Source organism: Amyelois transitella, chromosome 9, assembly GCF_032362555.1.
Source record: "Amyelois transitella isolate CPQ chromosome 9, ilAmyTran1.1, whole genome shotgun sequence".
NCBI classification, from domain to species: domain Eukaryota; kingdom Metazoa; phylum Arthropoda; class Insecta; order Lepidoptera; family Pyralidae; genus Amyelois; species Amyelois transitella.
In genome coordinates this window covers 904,675-917,007 of record NC_083512.1, presented here as the reverse complement: position 1 = coordinate 917,007, position 12,333 = coordinate 904,675, and the positions used below count along the sequence as shown (strand labels likewise).

At 34.9% G+C, this 12,333-nt stretch overlaps 1 protein-coding gene across 1 annotated transcript; it reads right to left on the bottom strand.

The window, feature by feature from the left end:
• Positions 1 to 451: 451 nt before the first annotated feature.
• Positions 452 to 11,888, bottom strand: LOC106130256 (pickpocket protein 28). Its single transcript, XM_060945901.1, has 12 exons — positions 11,884 to 11,888; positions 10,813 to 10,980; positions 10,182 to 10,311; positions 9,575 to 9,708; positions 8,703 to 8,862; positions 7,668 to 7,816; positions 7,259 to 7,379; positions 5,035 to 5,127; positions 2,930 to 3,069; positions 2,313 to 2,443; positions 1,605 to 1,664; positions 452 to 627 (listed from the first exon to the last, which is right to left on the bottom strand). Exons 1-12 carry the CDS (start codon positions 11,886 to 11,888, stop codon positions 452 to 454), a joined length of 1,467 nt encoding a protein of 488 aa, XP_060801884.1.
• Between the last annotated feature and the right edge of the window lie 445 nt (positions 11,889 to 12,333).

Genomic DNA, 12,333 nt, shown 5'->3' with positions numbered 1-12,333 from the left:
AGGAAGAGCCCCAGCAGACCCCCGATGTTGGCCAAGAAGTCCGTGATCCCGAATAACTCGGAACGAGTGATGGTGACAAACCCATTGTCACGGTAATACACTTCAAGCTTTGAATATTCGTAGCTAAAATCAAAAATATAATAAGGACAATAGAAATACCATATTATTTCTGGAACTACAGAAGAATGAAACAGTTTTCTGGGTATCTTACCTACCCAATCTTTGGTTAGAGCTATGGAATAAATTTCATTATTAAGCTTTAGAAAACCTTAAGATGCGAAGCCACATTTAACGGTTTCCAAACAATTTGTAGCGAAAAAACAGTTTTTGATCGGCGAATAGAATTTCTAAGTTTGTAGGAGATTGAAAATCGGTTCACACGTTTTTGAAACATAATTTTGTCAAGAAAAGTATTCACAAGATCTAAGTTCGCAGCTAAGTGTATTTAATTTTACCCGTTGAAATAGTCTGCAACATCGTCCATTCCAGTGGACATTTTGAAAAGATTTGTCATACTCTTCTCCAAATGGAATTCGGTTTTCAAAATTTCCGCTTCATATGTCACGCTATTGCAGTTGGGAAGACATTCACACTCCTCTATGTATTCAATCAATTTTCTATTGGATCCTGAAAAAATCTATAATAATCAGTATTTATCATAATTGCGCTTTAAGTTAATAAGTTGGCATTCGTAAACTTATTAAGTGTATATCCAATATACATACATACATACATACATACATAAAATCACGCCTCTTTCCCGGAGGGGTAGGCAGAGACTACCTCTTTCCACTTGCCACGATCTCTGCATACTTCTTTCGCTTCGTCCACATTCATAACTCTCTTCATACAAGCTCGGCGGTTTCGGGTACTTTTGACCTGACCCTTTACCAGGACGTCCTTAATTTGATCAAGATACGTTCGTCTAGGTCTTCCCACTCCGACCTTTCCCTCCACACTCTCCTTGTATATCTGCTTAGTCAACCTGCTTTCATTCATCCTCTCCACATGACCGAACCATCTTAACATACCCTTTTCTATTCCTGTAACTACATCTTCTTTCACATCACAACATTCCCTTATCACGCTGTTCCTTATCCTGTCACTCAATTTCATATATCCAATATACCATACTCAAATTAGCCATAAGATTCCTTTTTACTGTTATTTTCGTAAAATATAAGTGTGGCGACATTACTAAATGTCACACAACAACTGTCAATCATAGCGAAGAAATCGACGCGCTCAGCTAATAGCAGCGAAGAATCTAAATCGCGATTACAAAGTTTTCACGGATTGGATCATAAATACAATCTCCGACTCAACATCGGAGCCGCAGTTCCCCAGGCATCACATCAAGCCTGGCGGTAGGTCTTCCCTTTGGTGGCGGTCGAGCCGAATCATGGCTTCCGCTACATAAGTTTAGTCTGTAATTACTTATGGTTCAAAAAAAAAGTAATTGTATTCCATAACATTACACGTTAATTTCACCGTACCAGAGACCAAAACCAAAAAATAATTTTCAAGTATTTTCATGACAGACAATAATATACTGAATGATTTCTCATTACAATATTGACATTGATCATAAATAAGTATAATACCTCTAGCTTCTGTGAGACAATCAGCTTTTTGCAATGTGCATATAGATCTGCTGTCTGTATCTGAAAACATTATAATTAAAACGTCAAATATTTTAGAATTACAACCATGCTCCGATTTCATTATGTCGATATTATGCTCCAATTTCACTTTTACTGTTACACGATGGGCTATTATTCACAAAATTCCAATAAAGTAAGGTATTTTTGATAGTGGTCTGTCCAGTTTGTTAGTTTCTCTGTAACTTTTAGAAATTGAAAATATTACCTACATTATTTGCCCTAGCGTCCTGTGCGACGAATGCTACCAAAAGAACTCGTGTTCTATTCTTGCTTAACCGAACCCCAGGCTTTAGTCAAAATGTTAACAAAATACATATAGTCACGTCTAAATCCCTTGTGGGGTAGACAGAGCCAACAGTCTTGAAAAGACTAATAGGCCACGGTCAGCTATTTGGTTTAATGATAGAATTGCGATTCAAATAGTGACAGGTTGCTTGCCCATTGCCTAAAAAAAATCTCAAGTTTGTAAACCTATCCCTTAGTCGCCTTTTACGACATCCATGGGATAGAGATGGTCCTATTCTTTTTTGTACTGGTGTCGGGAACCACACGGCACACGGAACAAAATTTTAGTAGGCATAAAATTATTTAAAAAATAATGGTCTTACAATGAACTTATTACAGTACTATAACAATCAAATTACTTACAAGGCATATGAAATGACACACATTGGCACATTTTATATGTGTAGTTAGACATACACTCCAGCAAACAGTTGCTCGAGGTGTACAGTTTGAAGTATTTCAAGTATTTCTCATTGGAGAAGAAACATTGTCTTCTGAAAAGAAATGTTAAAGAATATTTTTTCTTTCTCGAGTTCTAAATAGGGAATTAGTATTGAAATTATGATGATTCTGACAATATAGCAAGGGTGATATGCTTACAAGAGATAGCTTTTAAATTTTAGAAGAAAGATAATTTACAACCTGCTTTCCAGACTATTAGGTCAAACTGTATTCTGTCTATATCGTAAGTATTTCGTATCGTTAATTTGATAAGTATTATGATTTGGATGTCAATGTTCATATTATGGTTATACTTTTTAAACTCTAGTTCTATTTCTAAGCTTAACCCGATCTCTCTCTCATCTTTGCGTGTTCTCAGTGGGACCCTACTTTTTTTCTCTCTCAACTTTATCCGGTTTTAGACTTCCTCAGTTTTCAGTCTACCAGCTCGGATATCATGTTTTGCAAAGTTTTAACTTAGCCAGGGTTCAACTTGATCAAACCCAATCCCAAAAAGCTTAATAATAAAGATGGCTCACATTTCAGAATCATAATTGAAAAGTTTTTCCGAAGTATTCATCATATTGACTTTCAAGGCCAAAGCAGATAATTGTGCAGGTAGGATCGCGTAGGAGTACACTGAAGATTGAGGGTGGCTGGCTGGGTGCTGCGCATAAACCTGATGGAAATGCACAATTCTTGGATAATGTTTGCACAACTAGAGTATGCCGTGTGATTCCCGGAATTGGAATACTCGTAGGACCACTCCATATCTTTCCCATGCACGTAGAATCGTAAAGGGTTATCAATTTTGGATTCTTTGTAGGCGATGGGCTAGCAACTTGTTAGTATTTGAAACTCAATTTCATTTTAAGACATACACCTGAACGTGGCCTTTCAGTGTTTTCGAGACTGTTGGCTCTATCTTTGATGTAGACGTGAGAAAACCTTCTACCTCGTGCACTCCTAGACTGCATAAGGTATGTAGGTTATACCAAATTATCTCTTCTTATAAAAGATACTTCAGCGCCGTTTGTTGTCCTGCACTTTTGAATAGGACCATTCATCTCATTTCACCTGAATGACTTACAAAGTGATTTAGGAAAAAACACATTCACTTAATGTAGCTTTTAAAATTATCCAATATCTTAAGTCCCCCTGTTGCGGAGGTCAGACAGAAAAACAGATTTAGTAGTATATAAACTTGACATATACATTCAGTCAGAAAAGTATCGGGAATGGATTATTTATTTATGGTTCCAAATTCAAATTTTTGTTTTTTTTTGTTGTTGTTAGATTGGCACAACTGTTTTCCATTTTGGCGCGGAGTTTGAGTTGCATCTGTTGTTTACATTAAATACAGTGCTATTTTTAGTTATATCATATCTAGTGTGTATTGCTAATTTCATAATGGATAAAAACATCGAACAAAGAGTTTGTCTTAAATTTTGCATTGCCAATGGAATATCGTGTTCGGAGTCACTGAAAATGTTACAGAAGGCTTACGGTGAATCGACTTTATCAAAAACTCGTGCTTATGAGTGGTACAAAGCGTTCAAAAGCGGTCGAGATGTGATGGAAGATTTGCCTCGCTCTGGTAGGCCATCAACGTCTGCAACTGAAGTTAACATCGCAAAAGTGAAGGAAATAGTGACTGAAAATCCTCATTCAACTTTGAGAGAGATAGCCACCGAACTTTCTGTATCTCACGAGTCGATCCGTACCATTTTAACTAATAATTTGGGTATGAAACATGTTGCCGCTCGGCTAGTCCCAAAAGACCTGAATTTTTTTCAAAAACTCAATCTCAATGAGTCGCTGAGGACATGCTAGAACGAGTCAATTCCGACCCAACATTCATGAAACGCATTGTTACTGGTGACGAGACGTGGGTTTACGAGTTTGACATGCAAACTAGTCAACAAGCTTCGGAGTGGCGCCTTCCAACTGAACCGAAACCGAAAAAACCACGCCAAAGTCGTTCAAAAGTCAAAGTCATGTTGACTGTTTTCTTTGACTATCGCGGTGTTGTGCACTCGGAATTCTTGCCGGAAGGTCAAACGGTAAATAAGGAATATTATTTGAGTGTTATGCGGCGTTTAAGAGAGCAAATCCGACGAAAAAGGCCAGATTTGTGGAAAGAAAATTCTTGGATTTTGCACCATGATAATGCACCTTCGCACAAGGCCATCATTGTGAACGAATTTTTAACCAAACGCTCAACAAATACCGTAACCACCATATTCACCAGATATGGCTCCAGCCGACTTTTTTCTTTTTCCTAAACTCAAATTACCACTTCGTGGCACCCGTTTTCAATCGGTAGAAGACATAAAAGAGAATTCGCGGCGAGAACTGACCTCAATTCCGGAAACAGCGTTTAAAAAATGTTTTGATGATTGGATTATTCGTTGGCGTAAGTGTATCGTTTCTAAAGGAGCATATTTTGAAGGTGATAAAATAAATTTGGATGAATAACAAACAGTTTGTGTATTATTGATTTTTTCCTGCTACTTTCTTGACAGAGTAGTATTATTGAATGAATTTCAGCTCTGCTATGGCTATGTCAGAAAAAGAAACGAAAAAGAAAAGGGAAAATAAAACTGCCATAAACATTTCATAACTTAAAAGCCAAAGTACTTACTTTATATCCTTTATTAATGACATTACAGTAATCGTCGTAATCTTCTTTGGGAGTCGTCAAAATGACTTCTAAATAAGGCCGATCCCGAGTATACTAGAAAATAAAAGTACCAAATCTATACACATAATATTTATAATAATACAGGTATTAAACGCGCATGTTTTTTAACTTTATTTTACCTCGGACGTTAAGAATCATGTTACAATGATCCGTGACCACTGAGCAGATCGACATAATAAAAGATGTTAATAATTATTATTGGTTTTATTTGTCAACGTTACAATGATGCGAGTGGTCGCTGAGAGGAACGTCCGAGAGTAAATAAAGGTACGTTACATGCGTGTTTAATACTTGTATTATTAAGGTAATACTTTATTTTAATTAACGTTGATGAAGTATTACTAAGGAAGGTAATACTTCATCAACGTTAATGACTTTGACAAATTCGGCTCGGCTCAGTGACCACTCATATTATTGTAACATGATTCGTAACGTCCGAGAAAGAGTTATAAGTTGTTAAAACCTGCATTATTTATTAATTTAATTAATTAGTGCCGTGTGGTTATCGGCACCAATGGAAAAAAGAATAGGACCACTCCATCTCTTTCCCAAGGATGTCGTAAATGGCGACTAAGGGACTAACTTATAAACTTGAAATTCTTCTTTGAGGCGACAGTTTGACAACCTGTCACTATTTGAAACTCAATTCTTTCATTAAGCCAAACAGCTGAACGTGGCTTATCAGTCTTTTTAACCTTTAAGTACCGACGTGTGGTCTGACAGACACTTTCGTAGGTCAGGAAGTCTAGTTACATAGGTTAGCGAATACATATCTCCCCGCGCTTCTCTCTACCCCTCGGTCAGTCGCCCGGCAGCTTTCATGGAGAGTGGCTATGTCGACGCTAGCGGTTCCGGTGGGTTAATGGCTTTATAAGATCGCGAGTGGTCTGTCAGACCACTCGTCTGTACTTGTGTAACTTTTTTTTGAATATGACTTTTGTCAGATAATATAGTTTTTTTCTTTTCTATACAGTTGCTTATAAAAATGAATAAGCCAGGTACTTCGGGCATAAAATGAGCAACCACTAGCGAAAACAAAAGTGCTCCTACCATGAAGAAAACTTACCAAACAAGGCCTCAAAATAAAGCCTATGAAGAAATTGTAACGGAATGGCTAAATGAGAGTTCAGAATCCGACTGTGATGAAATTGACCCGAAAACCCTTTCATCTATGCATCACAACGAACAATTAAATGAAGAAAACAATAAACCGGAAATTATATCTTACTATAATTCCACAAAGGGTGGGGTTGATAAAAAATGTTCCATTTATAATACTAGTCGGCGAATACGACGTTGGTCAATGGCAATATTTTTTCGAATGTTAGACCTAAGCGCCATAAATTCAGGTATTTTGTACAATTTCAACTCGTATAAAAAAATAGAAGTCAGATCTGTCTTCTTGAAACTACTCGCATGATCTCTAGTCGTTCCAAAAATGCAGCGCCGCTGTCTAAATAAACATCTACCAAGAGAGTTACGTTTGTCCATAAAAAGGGTTCTTGGGTCAGCAACACCAGACAATGTAACAGAAAATGAAGAAGAGGGTAGTCACACCAGAAAACTCTGTCAAAACCTTACAAATGTGACTCTTGTAAGAAACAAGTGTGCCTAGAATGCAGCAAACCTGTTTGCAAAGAGTATTTGTAAACTTTGATAGATCCCACCATTTGATGCCTTGTGATTCACAAGAAAATTATCTTTAAAATATAATATTATATATTATTCTGCTTATGTGATTATTTATCTTTAAGAAAAAAAGACAATTAAAATGTTTTTATAGTTTTTTGATTAATTATTATTAGTAAGATAAAAGTAACGTTTTTCGTCCAAGGAATTTGAGACTGTAATTTAGTAGTTAAATTATTAATAATAAATGGTTGTACTACTATTTTTTTTCTTTTATTCAATAACTAAATACATATAGAATTCCTAGAAATATTTATTTACATATAATATTAATAAACATAAAAGATTTCTTTATTAAAGCTCTGGTGGTCTAGCAGACCTCACGTCGGTACTTAAGTAACTAAAATAGCACGTCGGTACTTAAAGGTTAAGACTATACTACTTAACTATATATATGTATTTATTTTATTTATTAATAAATATTGCAGTAAGTAATAAGTATTATGCAACGCGAAAGTTTAAAATCTGCTATTACCTGACCTCTGTAAGGATATTGTTTTAAATAGTCAACATTCTCACTGTTGTCATATCCCGTATTGGGGTCCCACCCAGAACTTCTTTTTTCAACGTCGCTGTATTTGTAATCTTTTTGAATACTGGAATAAATATATGAAGGAAGTTTAGTTTAATAAAGATCATTCGATTTAACAAAATTTTATGAACTCTTACTTTTTGGTCCAAATTCATGTTCTAACTTCCCTTTTCCTACTTACATTATAAACTCGGTAGTAACTCTGTCTGTCTATCTGTTACGATTTCACTCCTAAACAAATCAACTGATTTTGATGAAATTTTGATACAAAAATAGATTTAAGTAAGAGGTATCTTTCCTTTTAGTAATTTGTAAAAATAACATAGAAAATATACCAGGAAATAGTACTAACTTCTCCATACGAAATATCTCATCAGCGGCTAAACCATTGAAATTGAAACAGACGCCTTCGTCTGTTAGCACTCTTGAAAATAACTCTGAACAATCTTTCTTGGTTCCCATAAAGTAGCAGTCTTGAAAATAATCCAGTGTTGGTGATACCTGCAATACAAAAAAAAATGTAGTAATTATACATTATATGTCAAATAAAGTAAAAATTATTCGAAACGATTGTGATAAAATTACATATCTTAACTATTTTTGTATAAAACATGCTATAATATTATATATTATAGCTATATATTATATATATATATTATATATTATGAAATTGTAATATGTAGTCTTGAATTAGTGACACAGCTAGAGCAACGGTGGTCAAATTGGGAAGATTTCCGGTTACAGTGCTGCGCACAAAGACACAGGTTAGAATCCCACCCAGGCCATTTAATAATGATTATTTTCCAAGCTATTTACTTACATTTGTTTGAATATTAACGATGCTCTTACGGTGAGGGAAGATATCGTAAAGAAACCTGCACATTCAGGCTACTGATTGCTCCAATACGGGTTAGGTTTCACGTAAAAACCTGCCTCACCCAATCCAGGATCTATCGTAGAGGACCAATATTACGATAGATTCGTCAACCAATATTAACCGCGTATTATTAATACCAATATAACCGCGTGTTAACCAATATTAAGCGTGTATTATATCCGCGCAGATTGAACGTCTGTCAAAAGGCTTTTCTCAATACTATGGGAGCTATAGTTTTTACCGATTTACCGGAAGTAAAAGCACTCAATGTTCTCCTTCAGACTAAGAAAACGCGTGAAGAGACAAAAATTAAAGACCAAATAAACCCACTTTCGGGTTTATTATATTTATTGAGATTTTCACCCGAAGAATTTCTAGTCCCTGTTAGAATTTCCAATTATGGATTTTCCGTAAGTAAAATTAAGTAAGTAAAATTTGATTAAGGTACGTTCCTCTAGGCATATGATCAATGTTTTCATGGCATAAAATTCTCTAATAACAGGAACTTACTCTAATAATTTCATCGATTGTAGAAGCATTAGTTACGTCTGGTCCGGGGAGAGCATCAAAATCATACGTTGGAATGTAAAATGGTAAAGGACAGATGAGACTGACATCCTGAAACCGCTGCATGTCATGAGGACTTCGTATATCTGACGTGATGTTTGCACTGAAAACATATAATCACGTTTTTATATCTTACGGGTAAGACATAGCAAACAGTAAGACTGAATGGCCATGTATAGCCGTGTGGTTTAATGTTGGAATTGAGATTGGAATAGTGACAGGTTGCTAGGACATCATCAACAAGAAGTTTCACAAGTTTATTAGATTTACCCTTAGTTGCCTTTTGCGACATCCGTGACAAAGCTATGGAGCACGGAAAACAAAAGCAGAAGAGAATGAAAATTAAAGTATTTTCTTTTGTTTCTTAATAAATAAGGAAACTCCCTTGAGAGAGCGACGACGATAGTTGATATTTAAAATGACTAATTGTATATTTTAGTTATAAGGCACATCTATTTTTCAAAAAAAATACTTAAGCGAGACTAATTTAATTTATTATGAGTATTCATCGTTTTTTTGATTTTCTGTTTTCCATAGCACAACTAAAAATAGTTTTTTGTTGTAGAAGTTGACCAACTTCACATATATAATGGGAATCCTTAATAAGATAAGATATTTCTAATAAATATTTTAATATAATTAAAGATAAATTAGAAGAAAGAAATAAGGTTCATAAATTTCTACAATTACAGTAATTGAATCTAAAAGTTTAATTTGTCCGTTTATTGTTTTAAATACAAACATTTTAAATTATTTTAGTACAAGAATTGTCTATTACAGTGATTGAATTCAGTAAAAGCAATTGATGCACTTACCTGCTATTTGAATACGAGTTATAAGTGTCAGGTAGGTCGTTCCCCGTAAAATATAATTTGAAATATTTCGTGTAATTGTAGACTGTCACTCTTGATTTTATTTGAGGGCATACTGTCAATGATGGGAATGGTACCTGTTGATTTTAATAAAGAGTTTCTTCAGATGTTTCATCTTCTCTTACCCGTTGGTTGATTGGTTTGGGCCAAGTACTAACACCTTTTCGGGGATAGTTCACTTTGAAGGGCATTTCACTTAGCACTGAAGAGTGTGAGTGAGAGAGTGAAAAGATAATTTGTCGCTTATTGCAAATACAAACATGTTTGATATAACTTAAATTTTACTGTGCCGTGTGGTTCCCGGCACTAATAGAAAAAAGAATAGGACCACTCCATCTCTTTCCCATGAATGTCGTAAAAGGCGACTAAGGGATAGGCTTATGAACTTGGGATTCTTCTTTTAGACGATGGGCTAGCAACCTATCACTATTTGAGTCTCAATTCTATCTTAAGGCCAAAAAGCTAAACGTGACCTATCAGTCTTTTCAAGACTGTTGGCTCTGTCTAACCCGCAAGGGATATAGACGTGATTATATTGATTCTTACTTACCATTTCAACCGGGACTATTTTTTCACTGAAACTGACTATTACGGGGCTGGTCTCCCATTTGTGCCAAACGTTGTGAATCAACCACAAGCACATCCCTAGACTCAATGAGAAAGTAAGCATCCAAAATACTCTGAAACATACAAAACAGTGATTTTAAATTAGATACCCGTTTTTGTCATTTGGCTCAGAATACATACATATGGTCACGTCTATATCCCTTGCGGGGTAGACAGATCCAACAGTCTTGAAAAGACTGAATGGCCACGTTCAGCTATTTGGCTTAATGATAGAATTGAGATTTAAATAGTGACAGGTTGCTAGCCCATCGCCTGAAAAAGAATCCCAAGTTTGTAAGCCTATCCCTTAGTCGCCTTTTACGAAATCCATGGGATAGAGATGGAGTGGTCCTATTCTTTTTTGTATAGGTGCCGGCAACCACACGGCACGGCTCAGAATCCTGAAAAAATATCTAAAAGAAAAAAAAAATTTTTAGCGTAGTAGCTTTCTACATGTGTGTATGTATGTTAAATAAGAATAAGAACAAAGTCTTAATACTCGTTATTTCTTTTTGAAATATGAGATTTTTTTTTGCAGATGTAAAATGCTAAGCTCACAACTTTTTTCAACTTACCTCTCTGTAACGTGAATATCCTTTTCTGTAGTATATTTCAAACCATGCAGTGTAGTGTTTTGAGTGTAGTCCAAAAACAAAACCTTCATTATAGCTTTGCGCCGTGCCCTTCTTCGTTTTCGAAGTGAAATTGGTTGGTTTCCACGTTCATTGTCTGTCACTGGAGTGCTAAATATAAAATAACGTTATAATTGATTTTTAACGTTGCTTTAAAACTATGATGTAGTGAAGTATTTATTTCATCAAAATACAATACATCCTTTGGTTGGCGCTGTTCATTTTCAATTTCAAATTAAATTATAAACATCAGTGCATCATTTATCTATTTTGAATTGTACTTTACGTTATATATTTTTTTTTAATATAGAAAATATATTTAATTATAAATAATAATTGGTATTAAACGCGCACGTAACGTACCTTTATTTTATCTCGGACGTTGTAACATAATTAGAAACGTCCAATATAAAATAAAGGTAGGTTACGTGCGCGTTTAATACCTGTATTATTTATAAATATTATGTGTATAGATTCGGTACTTTTATTTTCCAGTATACTCGTCGTCGGCCCCATTTAGTAGTCATTTTAACGACTCCCAGAGAATATTACGACGATTACTGTTATGTCATTAATCTATACTAATATTATGAAGCTGAAGAGTTTGTTTGTTTGTTTGTTTGAACGCGCTAATCTCAGGAACTACTGGTTCGAATTGAAAAATTATTTTTGCATTGAATTTATCGAGGAAGGCTTTAGGCTGTATAACATCACGCTGCAACTATAAGGGCAAAGAAATAATGGAATATGTGAAAAAAACTCGGAAAATTATTCATCTTTGAAGGCTTCAATGATGCCCAAAACAACTTATAACTTGGCTTACTGATATTATTGTGATTCAAATAGTGACAGGTTGCTAGCCCATCGACTAAAAGAAGAATCCCAAGTTTGTAAGCCTGTCACTTAGTCGTACTTTACGACATCCGTAAGAAAGAGATGGAGTGGTCGTGTTCTTTTTTTATTGGTGCCGCGAACTACATTGTTATGATATTGATTATTAAAATTCTCACTTACTCCATGTTTAATTAAACACGTTGTTGTCTTTTCAGCGGAAATTACAAACTGAAACTATTGTACTAGTTAATATAATTAGGCTAATAGCATTCAGCAGTTAATTTTGTTTTTATGTCCCCACGGATGTAATGCCATCATCTCTTAATTAATTAAAAACTGTTGCGGCTTTCTGTAATTTTGTTGTATGTTCCATGACCAGTGGATTTCATTAATTTAAAAACAAACTATTAGTTATCATAGTATTGTGAGAGGTAATTTGCAGGGTGTTATTAATGATATGTGTGGACGTTGTTGTTATCATTAATGAGAATAATTCCCTTATAGGACATGATGTTCTTTTTATATGAATTATTTTTGCACGCTATCTTGTCAGATGGATAAATAAATACAAATCCAAAGCTTTTTAGAAAATAGCTTTCTTTGTCATACTACCGGCTAAATTCCTTCCTA